The sequence below is a fragment of the Falco cherrug genome, chromosome 13 (genome assembly GCF_023634085.1).
Source record: "Falco cherrug isolate bFalChe1 chromosome 13, bFalChe1.pri, whole genome shotgun sequence".
Classification (NCBI taxonomy): Eukaryota; Metazoa; Chordata; class Aves; order Falconiformes; family Falconidae; genus Falco; species Falco cherrug.
Window position 1 is genome coordinate 27,517,552 of NC_073709.1, and position 22,013 is coordinate 27,539,564.

Consider the following 22,013-nt stretch of genomic DNA (forward strand, 5'->3'; position numbering starts at 1 on the left):
AGTTCAAAATCACAATTCCATGCCATCACTAGCCACAGCAAAAGACAACACGTAACATGTAAAATGAGATTACAGTAAGGAAAGAACTCATATCTGAGTTCAAGTCCAACATTTTAAACAGAAAGCAATATTTGCAACCAGTAAAATAATCCTTATGATTGAAGATTGTGAATCATCCTGTGCTTTGATTTTTTTGTAGAAATATATATATAGTGGCACTCTTTCCCTGAGGTTAGAAGACAGCGGGAAAAGCTCAGTCTGTGTTAATTTAAGAGGATCAAGTCAGGATCTCTGCAACACAACATAAATATACTATGTTGTTTTTATAGCAATTCTATAGACATTCAGGAATACTAATTTATGATGCACTGGTGGCTTTAACAGCATCTTCTACTGAAATAGCTTACAAAATTGGAGTTTGTCAGCAAGTCTGTGAACAACAGATTTTCCCCCTGTTCTTTAAAAAAACAACCAGTATTCAAAAACTACACTTATAATCACTAATTCCAAACTCATCATAGTGTTAAGATGCTTTAAGTTAGGACTGCAATATTTATGGGTCAAAATATGCTCCTTACTGTAGACACTAGACATCAGGAAATTTCCACTGATATGTCACTGGTACTTAAGATATCAGGATATCTCCTCTTGATATATATCCAGGTATCTTACCTGATATGGAATCTAAGATGACAGTGCAGCTTCCCAAAACCAACAGCATTAGTCCTGCATTTCCGATATCCATACAATCGTACTCAGATCATAAAAACAACCTTCATGCCATAAACTTGGAAATATTTATTCCAATGGCAGAGTGTTTTTAGAAGGACAAACAATAGATTTCTACAAAAAATTCCAATATCCTTCCTACAGGATGCAGAAGGATACACTGGATAGCATGGCACAGTTAATTAGCACTTCTCAAGATAACATCATGCCTTCACTTATATGCAGCAGTAAACCCAAAATAATGCCATATAAACCTTTGGAATTCCTTTCATCACATATGTATAAGTCCAAGGAATCATGTATACCAATCTTGCCTAACATAAAACGGCCCTACTTTTGATAATCCATGGCACCTTCAAAAAGGCAAATATCTAAACACTGAAGTGACTGGTACAGCACAAATGATCAGAGGTATGTGAATGCAAATAAGAATACCAGAGCTCTTTCCTCAAAGATCAAGTTTAGAATATATTGTAAATGTTTTGCCCGTGCGACAAGGAGGCATCAGTAATGCAGCGATGAATAAAACCGTATTCTTCTCTTTCCTCTACCTGAAAAGGTTATTGTCAGTGTTACAAGCATGTGATTTTTAAAACTGCTGACCCAAAGCTAGAAGGAGAGATGCAAAGTCACTTACTCAGACACACGGAGGATGGTTTCTTTGCCTTCTTCCACTGAAATTTCAATATCATTCTTCACATGCTCTACCGTCAGCAGAACTCCTTTAAAAAACAAGAGAAAAAAATACTGAACTTTTTTCCAGGAAAGGTATCTTTCATAGTAGAAACAAAACAGCTATGTTTCTTATCAAATAAGACCAGGTGACTGAACTGGCTCCTTCAAGTAAGATTGCCCAGGGAAGAAATCAATGTTCAGTCTCATATGCAAGAGGCTTCTTATTCTTGGCAAGTCTTACAGCTCCAAATTGATTATGTCCAGCATACAATAACCTGCAGTGAGCTCAGCAAGTGTTGGCAGCAGTACATTTTGCTTCCTAAAGGTATTATAATATTAGTCCTGTCCCCCAATATATGTAGAGAATGCAATCAAATTGCTTTTAATTTTGAACAGTAATGTACTCTATCCCAGCCCTGATACATGCATCAAAGGAGATCAATTACTTTATATACCAGTGCTTTCTGAGCAAGGATGAGACTTTTTTTAACCCGATTTAATGTTTATGGAAAGATTAGCCATTCAAAACTCAAGAAATTCTATCCATGTAGAAGTGCAGGAGGGTTACACAGGCTTTTCAAAGTGGTTCACCAGTGACAATAAAGGATGGCCTCTAGAAGTAAAAGAATGATAGAAGTTTTTAGGCTACATCATCAACTGGAAGACAGCTCTGCCCACATCCAGAGAGGCTTGATGCAAACCTTCTCTGATCTTGATGCTCTATAGCACGACAGCAGCTCAAACAAAGCACTGAGCTAACTTGGCTGTATTTCTGGATTGGCTCTGGTCCAGATTCAGCCTGCTGAGCATAAGTAGAGGAGCTCATGTTCTTTTACTTTGCTCAGAAGCACATATAAAGACAGCAAGCTTTTGAATAGGCAGCTATTACTTAAATTGAACTAGGCAAAGAACTATACTCTAGGTCTCAAAAGGCATTTAACCTGCTAGTCTTCATGAAGTGTACGGCACACTATCTTCCCTAGAGCAATGCACAGACTACCCATGGCAGACGATGTTGTAAGCTATTAATACGCTGGCCTAAATACAAAGCACTGGCACTAGGAATTCCCTAGCTCTCACCCCTGCTCAGCTGCAAACCCTTCTTGTGGCATTAAGCTTTTATCCACAGTAAGTCAAGGTTCTTCTTCCCAACCCTCAGTTATCCATCTGTGAAAGTCAGGATGACATCCCTTATGCAATATGTTTGCAAGACATAGAAGTATTTTAATAACATGCACGGAAGTGCTTTGAAAATTACAAGTATTATGCACACCAAGCTATGTAATTAATACTAATGATATTGAAAGCTACTACACTTTTCCCAGTGCACAACTATGGTGAATAGTACGAGGTTGGAATGAATAGGATGAGTATGCTTGCCTTCTCAATACAAATGTTTACTCAAGTGTTTCATCTGTAATATGTGATATTTCTGACATAATTATGCAATCTCCTGAATTAAATCTCCAGTACCACTCACTAGCTATCAAAATAAAAGAATCCTCCAAAGCCCCTAAACCTATGTTAATCACTGCTCACGTTGCATCATATCTTTTCTAGCAAAGCAGCTCAAACAAGTATCAGAAGAAATGTTATTTAAAACTTATGTATTATTACTCTTTAAATCTGTAATTGTGCAGCTTGTATTCAACTCTGAAACGCACCTGGGAACGTCAGCATGAAAAAGAAATCAGTAAGATGAAGAACGGGAGGAAAATGTATTTTGAATATTGTAACAAAATGGAGAAATGGTATAGAATACGTATAAAAGGCCGTTTCCAGCTGGCAGAAAGTGCAATGAAGGAGGTTCTCAGATTTTTAAAGGTAAGATAACACCGAAGAACAGCGAGTAACTGAAAAAGCAGGATTTTGCAGTGCAACTTCGACCCTGCTCCCCAGGCGAGCCCAGCCTTAGCAGCAGATGAGAAGTGACAGCGAAAGCCAGCCGCGATGAGGCTGAGCTCAGACGCCCGCGATCCGACGCGGGGCTGCCCTGCAAACCGAGCCCCAGCCTGCCAAGTCACCCCAGGGGCTCGGTCTGCCGGCGCCGCGGTTGCTCCAGCGTGAGGCGGCGCTGGGCGCCGACAGCTGTCACCGCTACCCGACAGGCGGCCCGCGGGGACCCGCGGCGGGACCAGCCCTGCCCCGGCCCTGTACACCGCGGCCGGGCCCGACAGGCAGCCGGGCCCCGGGGCCGCCGCCTCCCCGGCGCCTCAGGTGCCAGCGGGACCCCGCGCGGGCAGCCCCGGCGGCCCCCTCAGCGCGGCCTGCTCGCGGGGACCGGCCCCCTCGGCGGCAGGGGGGTCGCCCTGGGCACCCGCCGGCCTCCCCGCCCCGCCCGCGCCAAGGCCGCAGCGGGCACACGGCGCCGGCCGCAGCAGGGCCGGGCGGCGGCGGCGGGACGGACGGACGGACGCGGGCCTCCCCTCACGCCTCGCCCGTCCTCATACACGGGGACACGCGGCGTCGCATGATGCAACACAGCGGCCCCGCCGCAGCCGGCCGGGCGGTGAGGGGGCAGCGCCCCACCGGGCCCCCCCCGTGGGAGCAGGGGGAGCGGGGCCCGGCCCGCACTTACCGAGCGGGGGGCTCCCCGCGCTGACGGTGAGGCTCAGCGCCGCCATCCCGCCACCGCTGCCGGCGCCGCGCCGGAACCAAAGGGGAGAGTGGGGCGGGGCGCGCGGCGCCGCCAGCTCGGCAAGGGCCACCCGGGAGGGCCCCGCCCCTGTCCCCGCCCACCACCGCGGGGCGGAGCCGCGGCTCGTCACTTCCGGCGGGAGAAGCCATGAGGGGGCGCGTGAGGCGGGGCGTAGTTTGCTCGCTGCCGCTCTGTGGGGTTCCCGTGGTGGCTGCCGCGGTTGGGGACAGGCGGTGAGGTTGGAGCCGGGCAGGAGGTGACTAGCGGGTTGTGCACAGGGCTCCGCCGGCTGGCGCTAAGTGAAGCCCCGGAGGGGAGCTTGGTGGCTGTGAGGAGGCCGCCCTGCCTCTCGGTGTGGCCGGAGGCTGCTGGGTTTTTTTCTCACAGCTGCACCGGCGATTAGGCAGAGCCCTCCCGAGAGCTCTGCGGGCGTTAACCGTGAAAACTCTCATGAGCTAGGTGTCTGGCGGCAGCTGTAGAGATAGCTTGATCCCCTTTCTGTATATACTGAAACAAACAGCGCAATGTGTACCGACGCTTTTGAGTATAGTGGGTTAACCTATCTGTTTTCGTAGAGTGTTACTTGTTATGCTCCTCACAAATGCACAGATTTTGCAGTGGGTCAAGCGAGCCTTGGAATGAATGACAAAAAATGCTGTGTCAGCAGTTTTTCACAGGAGACAGATTCAAGTTCACATTGTTGCAAGGACGTTGCAGTGTCACTGTGCTTTTTTCCCTAGTCTATTTTATGGATGGTACTGTAGCACCTAATGTGCTAGCAGAGAAATTACCAAATGCTTGATTGGTAGACCAGTGCTTTTTTGTGCAGTGGGCATTGTGGTATAGCTAAAGCATGACTGAACTTTATGTGCTGGCTTTTATCCTTAATTCCTCCTGCTGGATTTTATCTCAACTTACCTTAATATTTTCCTGTTTTAGCAGTTTTACAGTTTCTGTAAGCATGGAAAATGGTTCCATACATAAGTGTCTTTATACATGAGGTAGAAGCTGATGATATATGCTGTGTTTTGCTGCCAGTGAGGTAATACTAAATGAGCAAGCACATAAATTACAGAATTAGAAAGAAGCTTGTGCTGAGGAAATTTTCAAACAGCAGATTTCAGAGGAAAATAAGGATGCAGAGACATAGATGAAGATTACTCTGTACGTGGCTTTGTATTTTAATGATTACATGGAAAGACTTATTATGGCAGGCTTTGTGTTAAGTCATTCTATGTTCTATCTTAATGTGCTTTGCAAATTCATGTGAAGACTTTGGTGTGAACACTAAAGCATCTATATCCAAGAATCCTGCAGAAGATAAAGGTGAAAATTACATGTAATTTAGGCAGTGAAATTAGATTAATCTTGTACTTGCTATGTGGTTCAAACTTAAGTCACTATCAATATGTGGAATGAATAAATGTACAATGGGTCAAAATATGAAGAAGGCTGTAATTAAAGCAGGCTGAATCTGTCTTGCGTGCTCTTACTAGTCATGTGCTTGAGGAAGGACAAGAAAGGTAGGCTGTAGATGAAAGGATTAAAAGCATGCATTGTTCCTATATATGCAGCTTTAATCCAGTGTCATGATAGCATTATGGACTGGCTGATGATGATAGAATGAGGTAAGTGACAATCTTGCTGATTTGTCTGCAAATGTTATAATAAGCTGACCTCACTAGGGAAGGAACTTCCTTAGATCCTTTTCCATGTGTGCACTGGGAGAGACTGGGAACAGTTTAGGAGGAGTTGTCTTGTTCGTATCTTTTGGTGTCAAGGTGTTCCTGCTTGCTGGTAATAGAACCAAGTTTAAACCAATGAAGTCACATTGGTGTTACCCTGCTGTGAGGGAAGGACAATTAGAGTTGTTAAATATGTTGTGTGATTCTATGAGAGAGGTAACTTGAACACACTGTTGAAAACTGAATTTTGAAGTTTTCTTCTGTATGGAATACATAGCTTTTTGTATCTTGAAGTTCACTGCTAGCGTAAAGATGGTTTGAGTGGACCAAGAGTGTAGTTATTCACAGGAGTTAAATCTTGTGGGCGGGGAGGAAATGAGAATGGGTGCAGTGTAACTTGCAGACTACTTTGCCATTTATAGTGTCAGGAGAGGTTAAGTTAAAAAAATGCTCAGAGAGCTTAGGTGTTCAGTCTTTATGTAAACAAGCAGCCAAGTTCAGGCATCCTCTGTGACACCACAAGCCTGAGACCTTGATATATGCCACTCTTGTATCCACACAGAGAACAGAAAAAAAAGCACAGCTATAAGCACAACTATGGTGTTGTCCATTTAAACTGATCTCTCTTCATGGTATGCCTCAGTATGTGTCACATTTGTTAGGGAAAGGGAGGCCCTAAGACTCCCTTAATCTGAGCGTGAGGGACTAGGGTCACAAATTCTGGAGAAAACAAAGTACATACAGGCCCCACTGGTTCAAGATACTCCAGAATCCTCAATTCAACTTGAAGAGGCTTCATCTGTTTTGGCTAAGGTTGCCAGTTTTAGCTGATTTACTACTTGTTCTCTTTTGTGTTCAAGTGGGCTGAAGAGTTGAATCCTGCTTTCCTAACTCCCACACCTATGGAAAAGTTGACTGAAACAGGCTTTCCAGTTTTCAAGTTCATCTTGGGTAACTTTGTTCCCTGCTCTCTCCCCTCCCCTAACATGCCTGTGTTCCACAGGAAGGGGGAGTGGTAGTGTCAGGTTCCTCAATTCTTGGGGCTGTTGGAAAGGCACCTGAACTTCATTTCTCTCAAAATTTGGACATGAAATTTTTCAAGTTCGGGCATTTCTGTTGTCCCCATGTATAACACAGTGACCTAGGATGCCCAAAGCTTTTCAAGACTGAGGTTGTATAGACCCTGACACAGATCATCAGAGAGGTGCTGTTTCCTCAGGTTCTCCTCAACTGTGTTTGGTGGTGTGCTCCCCCTGCCCCTCCATCCTGCCCTTGGTTTCCCTGACAATGCTCAAGTGATAACTATCTGTGGTGGTTGTGATGGCTGTATCCAACTCAAACTGAATTTGTAGGAGACAGATACTGAAAATGTGCCCACCTAACAGTGCTGGTCAAGGTCTGACTTGAGCTAAGTGGGAATGAAACTAACTTACGTAGTCAGTATGCAATGACAACCATGAGTCTGTTATCTTACTCCATAAACAGTGGACAGCCCAAGGCCCATTGAGCTCTCCTGCATGGCAGCAGGCTGCACGACAGGGTCTCCCCTGGAGCCGGGACACCTCTCAAGGTTATTCCTCGAGGCTGAGAGACTCCTTGCTTCAACAGATTCTCGGTAAGTGATTAATAGCATGCTAAACTTTTGAAATCTTAGCTAAGTAGTATAAAGGATCGATTGTGCAGGATGTGTGTCCTTTAAATATAAACCATTGACCAAGTCTGAGACTAAGTCTGGACCTAGCCGCACTTGAACTCCCCTCTGAGAAGGAGTTTAGAACACAAGGGCGTCCTTTCTGAACCTCAGGACTCAACAGGAGGACCTCCCTGACAGTTCTGTCTGACCCTGTCCTCTGTGCAGTAAATAATCAAGTATACCTTGCCCTTGAACCTTGTTAAACCACTGTTGCATTTACTACCAAACTTGGTTAAATTGCTTTTCTACTTCTCTCATATGAGAAGGTGACTGAGGGGTCCTGAGCCCTGCTGTATTAATGCTTCACTGATCTTCAATGGATCAGTGATCCAAGAACCCCTGCTTGAGATGTCAGAGGCCCAGCTGGACTGTGTCCTTGCTCCTGCAAAACTCAGACAACCTAGCTCACCACAAATAGCAATCTCTGCCATTCCAAAACTGAGCGCAGGTCAAAAAATTCAAAGATTCACTTCTAAGAACCAAAACTGTCAACTTTCTTATAAATGGTCTAATCCATCCAGGCAAATTCTTAGTGCATTTGTATTTAACACAATAAACCCTTGTTGACTACATACAACAAAAATCATTGAGCAAGATCAGGTAAAGGACTTAACATGATTTTGTGCCCTGAATATCAAGATTATTTTTGGACAGTAGTATTATGATTAACAGTATATTAAGCACAGTAATGAAGAACGAATACTCCAAAGAATATGGAAAACAACTATTGAAGAAATGTGACTGTTTTGATGTTGTCTGCTAAACGCAGCAAAACAATTTGATCCACTGTATACCTAGAGATTCTGTATGTAATTTTGAAATTATTGAACGCCTTAATGTAAGAATTCAGTTCAGATTCTATAAAACAAAATTTCAACCTCAGTTATCTTCTTTCTTTTTTTCCAAGCTCACTTTTTCAGCCTTCCAGGCCAAGCAAAGATGCTTTGCTGCTTTAAGGCACAAGAGATTGTTTAACGGTGTTAGGAATACAACTGGAATAATAGTCGTAATTTCTCAAAGTGGCAAGGATCCCAGCTGAATTCATGTGTTTCACTTCCTTGTTATACTGAAATGAATTTCCATGGATATCAGTTATCTTGCCTGCAAAGAAAATAAAAATTAACATTCCAGCAAGCAAAAGTTGGAGAGAGAGGATCTATTTTATTAGTACAAATGATAATAACTAAACAAAACAGTCAGTCTTTGGTGTACACATGCCTGTCTCCAGATGTGAAGTATCTTTGCTCCCAGTTCAAATGTGACAGTTTTTCATTGACTGAAACCAAGTAATGGTTTCATTTTCTTTCAACAATACCTTAACTTGTGTTTCAGGAAAAAGAAAACAACATCTCTCTCGCATGGATTAATTAAAATACTTCCTGAGTATTTTTTTACATTGATGGTGGATAAGAAGGAAACAAGAATCCTCAGTTAAAGTAAAACCCAGGGTAAATCTATTCAACAAACTAACATAATATAGAAGTACCCCAGCTGGTTTTAAACTAGTTTTCTAGAATTACTTAGCAAGAGCAACGCAGATCTTTATCAAAGCTAATTTAACCACGAGATACCTACATATCAAGGAGCCTAAATACAGCACTGCTGCCCCAGATTGGTGGGTTTTTGTGCCTGAGCTAACCTGTTTAAAGCTATCCCAGTTATCAACACCAGAGACTGCAGAGGACTTAAATAATGTCATTATTTATGAACTGTTGTCCTCACTTGACAGAATTTAGGAGATCAAACCCCACAACTTTAGCATACAGTGGTAAAAGATCTATCAAAGCAAAAAGCAGAAGTAGTATAACAATAAAACATATTCAGATACTTGTTAGCGAGACTTTTTGTAACTTCTCTAATCTCTTACCCCCTAGAAAGGTGAAGTGGCTTATGTTGGCTGAACACCACTGAATTAAATGAATGACTCAATTTTGGAGTTTGTACATTGAAGGAACAACCTCATGATTTGGCCTACTTTTGTTATTTTAAAGAATCCGGTGTCCACACTATTATATCCAGTTAGTAGGACAGTGTGATTTTACTGTAAAATAGAAGCCAATGAAAAAAAACCACATTTATTTTTAAAATATTAAAATTAATATACCCATAATTTTGGATTTTGGCTTTTGCCATAGTATGGTTTGGGTTGGAAGGGGCGTTAAAGATCATTTAGTTCCAACCCCCTTGCCTTGGGCAGGGACACCTTCCACCAGACCAGGCTGCTCAAAGCCCTGTCCAGCCTGGCCTTGAACACCCCTGGGGATGGGGCATCCACAGCTTCTCTGGGCAACCTGTGCCAGTGTCTCAGCACCCTCACAGTGAAGGATTTCTTCCCAATACCTAATCTAAATCTGCCCTCTTTTACTTTAAAACCATTCCCCCTTGTCCTGTCACTATAGACCCTACTAAAAAGTCTGTCAGACCCATCATTCTTACAAGTGCCCTTTAACTCCTGGAAGGCCGCTGTAAGGTATCCCCAGAGCCTTCTCCAGGCTGAACAACCCCAACTCTCTCAGCCTGTCTTCATAGGAGAGGTGCTCCAGCCCTCTGAGCATCTTCCTGCCCCTCCTCTGGACTCACTCCAGCAGGTCCATGTCCTTCTTACGCTGGGGGCCACAGAGCTGAACACAGCACTCCAGGTGGAGTCTCTTGAGAGTGGAGTAGCGAGGGAGGATCACCTCCCTTGACCTGCTGTTTTTTTAATTATCTAACAATTATTGACCATATTAGTCCAGGACAAAACAGATCATTCATGCTTTCCAGAGCATAATTTGCTGTCCCTTTGGAGTTACTGTTGATTTCACAGGGCTCAAAGCTCCTAGTGAATCATGACTATTTAAAAATATTTTCCATGTTTGGAAACTCTTTTTTTCTATGAAAAGTATAAATAGCTTTTAATTGATATAATTTAATTTATCTTGGAATTCTGAATACTATTAACTTACCTCCCACGGCATGTAGAATAGCTTCAGGTGCACATGTATCCCATTTCTTACACCCAGGACTGGCAAATATATAAGCAGATGCCTTGCCTTCTACAAGTTGAATGATCTGTTATGAATAGAGAGTGGCAATCATTGCAAAGGATCTAGGCATTTAGAAATGGGTAAAAATAACACCAGGAAACAGGGATTAGATCAGTGTGTGTACTTTTAGTTTCAGAAACAAGAATTCCCATCTTGTGCGAGTACTAAAAAAAATAAAGTGGAAACTATCTCCGTGTTGTCTTGTTGCCATTTTTGCCTTGCACACATTGGAGAAAAGAGATTGGACACTCTGCTTATGACAGCCATGACAAAACTAAGCTTTACAAACTGTAGCAAATGAGTATTCCCTATATGCAGAAAACTTTTGCAAAGGAAATATCACTGTGTACTCCTATTTTTATCCTTTTGTATGTGCTGCTAGGTAGTTGGAATAAGAACTGTATTAACATGAACAGAAGGAAATGTCTATAATTGTCATTAAATTGAATTCCCATTCAGTCATTCTGGTGTTATAACTTTTAATTTTCTCCCCTAGAAACAGAATACTGGGGAAGATGGACCTCAGCCATGACCACCACAGCCACTGTTACAAATGTTTCTGTACCTCTGTCTACCTTACAGCAGACTGAATGCTAGGAATGAAGAAAAAATGAGCTGGGGAAGGAAGAGGAAGTCTGCTGTACATTCATGCAAGTAAGCAAATGATTTCTTTAAAAGGTCTTTTTCTTATTCCAAAGATACCACCTTCCAGTAAAACCAAAAGATTTGGAGTTTCATACCTTGTTTCCTGCTCCTCCAACTCTGATGACACTGTCTGGATTCAAGGCACTGATGCACTCGTTGACCAGGGTACTGCTGTGAGAACGGGTGGTAACGATGATGTGTTTCCCAGCAGGTGCTTCTGTGAGCTGAAATCCAAAGGCACCTATGCCCAGGACTCCCCAGATTGTCCTGCCCAGCACAGCGTCAGCTCCTGCCTACAAAAAAGGTACACAAGTCCAAGTGATGGGTAATCATTGCGATCAGCACTGAAAGCAGAAATGGAAAGAAGTACCTAGAGACATCTTTGCGTATCAGGGAGTATAATATTAATACTGGGTTATGCATTTAAACAGTGGCACGTAAAAATAACTACTCTAGAGCCCACAGTGAGAAACCCGCTCTTTCCCTCTAAGGCAATGACATTATTTACTCATTTATCTGTGACATTGTGGTGGTACGTTACATCCTGCCTCCATTGACTGACAAATTAATATTTGTATATCTCCATACTTCAGGCACAATCCATAACTGAACATATCTTGTAATTTTAAATGTTTCATCATACATATACCACATATAGATGCAGCTGATGATATGCATTACATCAGCTCGAGAGCTTTTTCTTTCAATTTTAGTAAGTTTAAGTCATCAGCCTGTATCATGAGCTTTTTCCCCCTCACAGATTAATACTGAAATTATCTCCAAATGTGTGAATGCCTGTAGGTTGGCCATCCTGGACTTATACCTGAAACCTGGCCTGATACACTCTAACCCAGCTGTCAGTGACAAGTACTCTTGGTTTATTTAGGGCTGGAGATTTATGGCACACATTCACGTATTGCATGGATTTACTAAAGAATATCTAGCAAAGACTGCCAAAGCACTGATCTGTACTTGTTTTACAGTATGTACTTTATATGTAGTGTAGTAGTAAGTGCAGTATATATGTAATATATACTGTATTATACAAGCCTCAGGATTCAGTATGGCTGTTAATAGGTCCCTGAGATTCAGTTTCTCAAAACTGTATATATCTAATAAAAAGACCGAACACCTTATATTACAACATTAGTTCCACTACACACTGCTTGTCATTTGAAAGGTACTAACTGGAAATGGCTTAGAAGTGACAGTTAGAAATCACCTAACTTTTAAACAAATCAATACATTTAATACCTCATAGTTGTAGTATGGCTGGTTAATAACTCCTGCTATTGCTTTGCCTCCATAAGCAATTCCAATAAGAACTGTTACGTGGTCAAGGAGACCTGTACAGAAATAATATGAATGTAGATATGCTTGAAAAAAAGAAAGAATATATATATTAAAAAAAACAACCCTTCAATTAAAGTCCAGAAGTTGATACACAGGGTGGTATCATAAAAATGCAAATACTAATCAGGATTTTCAGATGTAATAGGTTGGGTAGTATTTTTTTTAGCCTTAAGGTCTGCAAAAATAATGCCCCTGATATAATTTAGTTCTATTAAGAGAATTCTAATTAACACATAATGAGAAAACTTTAAAGATACAACTAAATAGCAGTATATGATGACGTTCTATAATTGTGGTGTGAATTCTTCAACGGTATTCAAAACTAGCAATGTGTTGACACTTGTACATCTTTTTCACTAAAAGATGCAGCAGGAGATTAGTTTCAGCATATTGATTTTGGAGGTTTTTCTTTTTAATAAATTTTAGAGTCTATGTCTATGGGGACAAATTAGGCCTTCCTGAAAAAAGTTTCTTCCCATAACTGAAAAATTATGATTTGCGGAAAGATGTTTTATTTGGAAGGGCTACAAATACAGCTGTGGTATTTGGGTTGTTTCAAGAGGAAGATGTAAATGTAATTGAGCATATTCATGTGCAAATGGGAGATTTAGTCCCTGAGTTCAAAGTATGCAAAATTTGTGAGTCTGACTGAAAACACAACCTGCCAGCAATCAAAAGCAGCCCTTTGCTCCCTGAAATGATGAATACCGGTGGACACTCAGTAGCGTGTCAGAAATATTCAGTACTGGTTAGAACTGAATAGAATGATTAAAAAATTCCATAGAACTCAAAGCCAGAAACAATATCAGCCTCAAGAAACAATAGTCTATGTAACTTCTGTCATAAAACTATCTGCATGTATGTGCTACTTTATTACATTGCTGTATTTTTTTTTTAATTAGCAGAATTAAAAGAGAAGCCAACCTTCAGTGTACTCCTTGGTTCCATCCAAGGGATCAACCCATATTACAAGCTTTAAAAATAAAAAAGTAAGGAAAATTAACAAATGCAAATAATGTAAATTACCATGCAAAGAATAAATTTTATTTTAGTGCTTTTATTTCCTTATAGCAGCAAGGAAATAGAGATTTGAATTTTCAACATTATGATACGGCTGAAGCCACAGTAGTATTTTACACAAAAAAAGCTTAAAAACTGACTGGAACTTCTCAGCAAATATCTTAATAGGAAGCTTAAAGTGAACATGGAAATGACATTACTCTCTTATGTCCAAAGTAGATTCCTTCCAAATTAATTTGAATCACAAGTTGTAAAAATCAAATTTCCATTTCTCGTTATTGCACACAAAGCTATGCAGCATTTCCAGCTCTGGAGCTGTGATTCCTGTGACTACATTTCAGTTTTCAAACTAAACAGAAAAACTGGCAACCCTGAAATCATGTTTTTTCTTAATACATCCTTAGCTAAAATCAGTAAGTAATGTAGTTAAGAGTGTAAAATAGGAAAACATATGTATAGCATTACCTCCTCCTCTTTAATTCCCATGTATTGAGCAGGACAAGTTTTCTTCAGTATTTCTTCACAGTGACCATCTTCAATTAAGTCCTCGGTTACCTCATCAGTGGGTAGTTCCTAACAAAAGGATTCTCAGAATTATTTGGAAAAAGGTGTTGGAGTCACTTGAATTTGCCTTAGAACTGGATTTGCTTGCAGCTTACCTGATGAAGCTAATGCAGTGGAAAGATGAAATGGGATGAAAATACTATTAAAAAAAAAATCAACAAAAAAAACCCCAAACGATTTCCTAAAACCTGCCAAAGCAAATTCTACTGCAAGTTATAGCAAGTTAAATTGTTAGTATGAAACAAACCAGGTACTTACTTCTTCTCCTATAATTGTCACCTTGGGAAACTTCCGTGCCAGGGAAGCACAAATGCTCATTTGTACCAGTCTGTCAGCTTTGGTCTGCAAGTCATTGGCTCCAGTCTGTGAAAGGATGGATAGGAATTTCTGTATTTCCAAACAACAACAAACCTCACAGTGCAATGGCCCATATATCACTCTGAGTATCTACCTTGTAATAGAAAAGAAGTCTAATTTGATAAATCATCAACCTAGTAAGTGATCTTGAGAGAGGCAGGCTAAAAACTGAAAGTAGAGACTCCCTGTACGCTCCAGAACTAAGATAGACTGGTATGATATTAGAACAATATTTATATGCTGTGTTCTTCTCATGCACTGGTGCAGTTGTACGGAATATGTATTTGTGCAAATACCACACAGAATAAATTAATACAAGTATGAACCCAAATAAATACAAGAGGAGAGATAACAAAAAATTAGTTAGTTAATAGGAAAAAATATTTTAAGGCTCACTGGGGAGACACGGCAAATTAGGACAGAGGGCCAATATAGGGAAGGTGTTAGTAAAAGGCGATTCAAAGGTCCAATTAATCTAACTTGTTTAAAAAAAAAAGAAACAACTGGAAGCAATTATGATGTATAATCTTCTAAGTAGTGAGCAGTTCCTTAGTTTAGCAAAGAAAGACCAAGGAGGGCCAGAAACTAATCAATGAAATTTAACTAGACAGTAACACCCATACACTTTTTTCCAGCAAAAATACTAGACAGGAAACAGTGGATTTGGTGTCTCAAGATGACATGAAACAATGACTGAAAGTCTTCCCAAAAGATGCAGTGCAGCCAAATGGATGTGGCCAGATGGGTTACAGTAATTTCTTCTTAAACATTAATAACCTGTTATATAGTGGAATTGGATAAGTTATTAATACTTCCCTGCCTTAATCTTCACGTACCTATGAATGGAGGAGCCCTTTAGGTCCAGGGACAGAATACCAGTAAGAAATACTTGTTAGCAGTGGAATTAAGAAAGTCAGTTCACCCAAGGATTTGCATCTTAGTTGAATCAAACAAAAATTTTATCTGCTTATATCTTATTTGGTGACAACACGAAGTGTGTTCTATCCAACTACAGAAGTTAGCTATAGATAGGAATGGAATATTCCATTTAAAATCATGTTATGGGTTAATTTTTGCATGCTCAAAACCAAGTCGGTCCCATATCTGATTGCCTACTTCCATGAAACTTGGTACTTTTCTTTGGAATTTCCTTCTTGTCCCCTAATAAATTGGGTTGAATTTGGCACTAAGCTTAGACTTAGAAAGATCAGGTTATTGCAGAGAATGTCCTTTGTTCAGCACAGCACATAAACCAGTATAAAATAGTTTCTCAAAACAGTTACCAACAATGCAAGAATGGCTGGATAAAATGTCTACCTACCAAAAAAGGGAGAGAAAAAAAGAAGTAAAAATGCTAAAGGAGAAGCAATATAAATGGAGAGCTTAGAGCTGACAAGGGGAAATAAAACTGGCTATCAGGAGAGGAGCTAGCTAAAAATTCAACTGTATTTGAACTATTCCTCATCGAGATAAATAAATGGATGGGAGGTCAATGTGTTGAGGGAGAAGGTGGAACACTGGCATCCTAGCTCTTCTAAAGCTTTCAGTAAGGCCGATTGAAATTGGTCTTGATGTTTGCTCGCTGAGAATGGTAAGAAACAGCACTTTCTGTTCTTGTGCACCTCTTCCCACCAGACTATAAAGCACAGACACATAACAGGTTCTTTCTCTTGCATTTTTCCTCTTTCTTCATCAGCCACCTTTGACAATAAGCTTGCAGGAATTCTGAAATCACTAGTCCCTAAAACAGGAACCTCTTCTGTTGGTCATTGTTGTTGATCTAATTTTGTGTGTTTGTAGTATTCATTTAAATAGAAAGTAGGTATAACCAGTCCTGTTTAGAACCAGTATCACCTGTTGCTTCTGATCATTTTTGTTATGCTATATTTATAAGTATTAATTGGTTATAGAGCTTAAACTGTGTTCATTTGCTGTTTTATTATATTAAAATATGATTGAGCAATGCATTTCTGATTTACTGGGAAATAATATTAATACATGTAATTTTATTTAAAGGGAAAGTGAATTAAACTGATAGAAGCCAGCATTTAGTTGTAGTTAAAATTACCTTAAACTTGCTGGACTCTTAAAAAATAAGCTTAAGGAAACTTGATTATGCATTTAAAATTAACAGGTTAATCATAGTACAGATAGTGCTTCCTTTGTACCTCTGGATGCAAGTATTTTAAGGCTTTCTTGTAGTGAAGCTGCATTAGTTTTTCCAAGAACCTAAAAGGAGATTATGTGGGAGAGTATAATTGTACATACAAGTGTCTGAAAATCCTGCTATGCATCTAAATAATTTTGAAAACACAGATCATTAGTCTCCAGTTTGGGGTGGTTTTTTTTTAATTCTCTCCCCATACCTCTGATTTTGATTGCTTAGGAAAAAAAGAGTGTAAGAAAAACTTGCAAAAGTTTTCATAGTGGTGAAGATAACTGATGAAAAAGGAAAATAATCTTTTTGTATCTACTGTCTGAACTGACAGTAGAAGTCATAAAGGATTAGGCTTTTCTTTAAAACTGGCTGAAAGTGCTTGCTTAAATGTAAAGAATGTAAATACCAACAATTACTTCAACGTAAAGACAAAAAAAATATAGATACTTAATGCAGTCCATAATATTGTGACATACCTGTAAAGCTGGAATTAATTTCAAAAGTTAATTCCACCTATTCTAGTACTATAGTCAAAACAAAGGTCCTGGCTTATCAGTGCATCTTACTAACTCAGAGCAAATTAAGAACTTTAGGCAGATAACTGATTTCATTTTTGTTTCCTATTTAGAATTAAAGTTGAAGCTCCAAATTTATATTGAAAACTGATTTACAATCAAATCTAAGGTTCTTTATAGCTTAAGAAACTCAGCACTGATTTATCCTAATCCAAAATTAATCAAAGGCACAGTACTTTAAGCTGTACTACAGATGTTAAAACATAGGTATGGAAATAAATGAGAAAGATGCTGCATTATGATTTCTGACATGCTATCCAAAACTTGTGTTTTGTGAGGGGAATCAGGACAAAATTATGGTGTGTTTCTTGAAAGTGTCTGAACATTCTTTAAAAATATTGGTCAAAAAACACTTCTCCAGTGCTTTTTTAGTTCTTTAATAAGGAATATTTCTGGTATCAGAGAGGTAAGGACTGTATTTCCTTCCAGTGCTATTTTAATCCTTTAGTAAGGAATATTTCTTGTATCAAGAGAGGTGAGGACTGTATTTCTTTCCCCAGCTGCTGATCTCTGAAAATACCACTTTGACCTGTATCTAATTCAGTATTAATAAGAGAAATTAAATTAGAACAAAGTAAAAGTAATACCTTCTCCACTATCCCCAGATCTCCTGCAGCCATTACATTTCTAACAATTGTTGCCGCTTTTTCTGCAATGGAATATGCAGAGGCAACCACACGCATGAGTAAAGCTGGAGAAGCCATACTGAAAGCTGAAAAGAAACAAAAAGCAAACTTGTACATTTCAAGACAAGGAACAAAATATTTTATATAATGTTGCAAAACAGATACAGTTTAAGCGGATAGGAAGGGGAAAGTGGGTTACTGCCAGTGAGTAGTAATGAAGTGAGCTTTGACTTTTTTAAAAATACAATTAAGAAACACAGGGATATATAGCCATTTTAGAGAAGATTTTTCAAATATCCATGCTCTGTGTAACAGTGAACTTAGTTCTCACTAAAATAAAATCTGGCATTAAACAAGAACAGCAGCAGAAACTCTTTATCAGAAATTTTAAGAAAGGATATATCTACACACAGTACTCATTTTTTGTACATTTTGAACAAAGGTAATTTTTTCAGGATCAAACCTACAGAGTTGGTTGGTGCCCAGACTAAAGTACAAGGCTCAAGAAAGGATGACAACAGCAATTTTACTCACTACTTTAATTTGTTTAAATATAAAATAGGCTTTTGTAGATGGCCTAATTGTGGACACAAAATAGGCTAATGATACTCAAGATACTGCAAACACTGCACTTGTATGCAGAAGCCTGTTTATTTACATTTTACCATCCTTTCTGCATTTCTTTTACTACTCTTGATTTAAGAAAATGTATTACATCTTCCTTCCTCTCCTCAACACAGCATGTCCTGACATTCTTCCTATTGTATTGTTTTCTACATCTGTTCCCCAACACACATCAGAGCAAATCACGATGCCTTCAGCTCCCAAACAGGAGAATAACTCTCACACTTGCAAAAAACATCATCCATTCCTCTCAGCTTTTCTCTGTCAGGAAAAAGTAGTACTGATAACCACATTGTATTCTTTAAAAGGCAGAGCTAATCGCTTTTAATGTTTTCCTGTCAGTTTTTTCTGTGTAGATTACGTGGTTTTTTGGGTTGGGCTCACATGTATGATATAATGATATACCCCAAGTAGACACTTGAGCCCAGAGCTAGAAAAAAATACAGAGGAATTGATTAATCACCACATAGAAGATGATATATTAGGCTTCCCTCACATTATTTGCAGCAAGTATTGCTTAAGTGGCAATAGGTTGTTATGCAATACCTTTCCTTTCTTGCTTGAGGTATCTACTTGGTATAGTATAATATAATGAGGTGATAAGGCTAGCTACTGTAGATGATCTCAATGCGACCTCAAGTTCACATCTGTTTACAGCAAACAGCAATGTTTGAGGTATCAAAATCACAGGTTTAGCTGGTTTAAGAACTTTTTCAGCATTTAGAAACACTGTTATGGGTATCTGTATAGTCTGTATATCTCTGAAGCTAAAGGAGTAGAGTGATTGTATAAGTATATTCAAAAAGCACAGCTGCTACTGTTAATTATTATTTACAGCTCATGCATGGGAGCAAAGGGCTCTGGAGTCCTGTAAAATAGCCAAGGTCTATAGCCAAAGCGCACATGCGGGCTGTCTTGTACTGGTAACAGTGATTACAGAGGAAATCCTCAGTGTGCTACCTGTGGCAAAACCCAGCTCTCAAACAACTGAAAGTCATACAGAAAATATGTCATAACACATGGAATTTAGATACTTTTTTATGTACCATCATATGAAACAAGTTAACAGGAAGGAAAATTGAATGTAGCTCATTCCATACTGGAATGCGAGTACTTCTGAGAGACAGTTAAAAAAAAAAAAGCATACTAGATGGGAAGTTTGGGTTAAAGAATTGAGCTCAGAAGATAATTAAGATTTTTATGCTCAGCTTCTCATTCTTAATTTGTCCTTTTACTGCATATTTGATCCTGCTTTGTAAAATGAGGTTAAATTGTTTTAAAGGCTTTATTTTTTTAATGATTGCATAAAGTTTCAAAAGACTCAGGAAACAACACAGAAGTACTATTTATCTTATGTTCCTGAAGCTTGACCCAAGTAGTTTCTGGGGCATGTTTTTTAGGGGTGTTCTTAAGGCAAACAACTATACCTTCTTTCTGTAGTGACCCTATACCTGAAATCTCTAATCAAACCTTAAAAGTAAAATATTCTTATGAAAAACATGTTTTATTAAGAGAAACTAAAATGGGAGGTTCAACACCCCTTCTCCCCAATACAGAGTAACAAACTAAGGAAGCGCTGGGCATGTTACTACTGCAAAAGGTGCCTTATATTTTTACAGGGCTGCATCTCCTGCATGCCACATTTTCTAGTGTGTTGGACCTTTTTGGTTAGATAACTGTGTGTGCTAGTTGATCACAAGTGTTTAATCTCTGTAACGTTTTGTTCTCTAATTATTTATAAGTTTATGGCACATTCTTTCTGATGAGGGCAATGTCTAATGTATACACTGCCATTATACATTCAGGAATATATTGCTTGCTTTAGACAAACAAGGTTGACTCTTAGAAAACTGTACAGTTTACAAAGATTTCACAGCAACTGTCCTTCAATTTAAATTTGTGTATTATTTTCAAAATTTACCTTGACCTCCAAAGACCAGCCATCATTTCTCCTAGCCTAGTAACCAAATTGTTGAATGGTCTCAACCTGGCAAATCAAGCCTGCTTTGATACCTACTAAAATAAGTGAGTTCTCCAGTTCTTGTTACACGTTAATTTTGAAATATTTAAGTATCACAGGATGGCTACAATTAATTTATCAAAACAAGTATGAACGATTTTGTTAATGTTATGATTTCAGTGTCTTTTCTGCAAACATCCATTTTCCAAATTTATAATTTCACCTGTCGGAAGGAGAAAATGGCCAATTGCACAGCGCACGCCTTTAAATGCCAGTGCTGAACTGGGACTTCATCCTCTGGCCTCCTCAAAGCCCCAGTGACTACAGCTCCCTGTTTCTTTACAATAAACTTTGGCTCAGGTTTAGCGAAAGATAAACTATTTATTCTGTGTGATGGAAGGCGGCAGCATTTACCCAGCAGAAGCAGGCTAGGACTCGGAGCAGGAACGCCAGGGTCCCGCTGAGGTTCGCCTGCAGGCTTCCAGGGGGAAAAAGACGGTACAATCTCACTTCAGTAAAGTGCTGGGAGGCCTTCGGAGTTTGTCGGGTTTTTTTATATTAAAAAAAAAAAAAAAAGGAGGGGGGGGTTGGTGGAAAAAAAGCCTATTCCTTCCTGATTGATTCTCTTGTAATTGGGGTTCCCAGTGGCGAACTGTAGTGCGGTCCGGAGGGCCAGCGTGGGCAGCGTTACCGGGCGCTGACCAGGGCTCCGAACGGGGAAGGGCCCGGCGGGTGACCGGGCAGCGCCGAACGGGGAAGGGCCCGGCGGGTGACCGGGCCGACTCACCCGCTCCAACCACGCTGGTCCCTCGCTCCCGGCCGCGGCCGCTGCGCTCCTCCGCCGGCCCGGCTGCTCCAGGAAGATCCCGCCCCGATCGCGCTGGGCGGCCGCCGCCTTTACAACTGGGCTCGAACCGCCCCCACGGTCCTGCCGGCCGGTAGCGCCGCACAGCCGCCCTCTGGCTCGGCCCCGCGGCGGGGAGAGCAGCGCGCTGTGCGGGGGGCGGCCCCTCCCGCGCGCCGTAGCGCAGGCGGAAGTGTTCCCCGCGCGCGTCGCACGGGGCCCGAGAGGATGTTTCGGGCCTGGCGGGCGCCGCCGCTGGCCTGGGCCGGGGCCCGGGCGCGGGTCGGGCTGCGCGCCCGGCCCGGGGCCGCCTGGGGCTGGGCGCGCCCCGTCGCCTCGGAGGCCGAGAGCCGGCAGCCCCTGGAGGAGAACCGGCAGGACTCGCGGTACCGGGACACCGTCCTGCTGCCGCACAGCCGCTTCCCCGCGCAGCTGCCGGGGCGGCTGCAGCCCGAGGCCGAGCTGGAGACGCAGCAGGTAGCGGCCGGGGCCTGCTCGCCGCGGGGTGCGTGGCCCCGGACGGGCGGGGTCTGCCCTGGCCGGTGCGGTGGGGCCTGGCCCGGGAGGGAGCGCGGGGTGGCGGGCCAGGGCCCCGCTTGCGGCCTCAGCCGCCCCGGTGGGGCTGGGCTCCCGCGGGCACCTGGCCAGGCCCTCTGGAGCTGGCCGCTGGAGAAAGCTGGAGCTCGGGGTCTCCGGCTACTTACCGATGGTCTGGGCACTCGCAGGTTTGTTATGGTTTCGTTTGGAGAAGCAGGAACGACCCTTGTGACAGTGGAGAGCCAGAATAATGATGTTACAGCTTAGTATTATACCTGTCTCGGGCATTTTAATGTCTTTAAAC

General features: G+C 41.4%; 3 protein-coding genes across 12 annotated transcripts in view; 1 reads left to right on the top strand and 2 right to left on the bottom strand.

Moving 5' to 3' along the window:
- The window catches only part of EPRS1 (glutamyl-prolyl-tRNA synthetase 1), a 39,266-nt gene extending 35,130 nt beyond the window's left edge, over window positions 1-4,136 (bottom strand). For 6 of the 7 annotated variants that reach the window (XM_055725737.1, XM_055725735.1, XM_055725734.1 and 3 more), the window contains exons 1-2: window positions 3,983-4,136; window positions 1,367-1,451 (exon numbers count right to left, since the gene is read on the bottom strand). In XM_055725737.1, coding sequence (XP_055581712.1) covers window positions 1,367-1,451; window positions 3,983-4,028 — 131 coding nt within the window. In that variant the 5' untranslated portion in view covers window positions 4,029-4,136. The remainder of the gene's footprint in view (window positions 1-1,366; window positions 1,452-3,982) is intronic. The other variant, XM_055725739.1, reaches the window with a different exon arrangement.
- A 3,810-nt stretch (window positions 4,137-7,946) lies between these two features.
- BPNT1 (3'(2'), 5'-bisphosphate nucleotidase 1) lies at window positions 7,947-21,249 on the bottom strand. Of its 3 annotated transcripts, none has more exons than XM_055725746.1 (9): window positions 21,116-21,246; window positions 17,706-17,830; window positions 14,287-14,391; window positions 13,930-14,037; window positions 13,369-13,417; window positions 12,346-12,437; window positions 11,187-11,384; window positions 10,366-10,471; window positions 7,947-8,521 (listed from the first exon to the last, which is right to left on the bottom strand). In XM_055725746.1, exons 2-9 carry the CDS (start codon window positions 17,820-17,822, stop codon window positions 8,373-8,375), a joined length of 924 nt encoding a protein of 307 aa, XP_055581721.1. In that variant the 5' UTR covers window positions 17,823-17,830; window positions 21,116-21,246; the 3' UTR covers window positions 7,947-8,372. The 3 variants fall into 3 exon arrangements, with proteins under 3 accessions (XP_055581721.1, XP_027653680.2, XP_055581722.1); XM_027797879.2 differs by lacking the exon at window positions 21,116-21,246 and adding an exon at window positions 20,743-20,765; XM_055725747.1 differs by lacking the exon at window positions 17,706-17,830 and having other exon boundaries at window positions 21,116-21,249.
- The window catches only part of IARS2 (isoleucyl-tRNA synthetase 2, mitochondrial), a 38,647-nt gene continuing 27,936 nt past the window's right edge, over window positions 11,303-22,013 (top strand). The window contains exon 1 of one of the 2 annotated variants that reach the window (XM_055725745.1): window positions 11,303-11,395. Coding sequence is in view for 1 of the 2 variants with exons in the window: in XM_055725744.1 (XP_055581719.1) it covers window positions 21,401-21,649 (249 nt within the window). In the remaining variant the exon portion in view is untranslated. Of the gene's footprint in view, window positions 11,396-21,372; window positions 21,650-22,013 lie in introns of those variants that run through there. The other variant, XM_055725744.1, reaches the window with a different exon arrangement.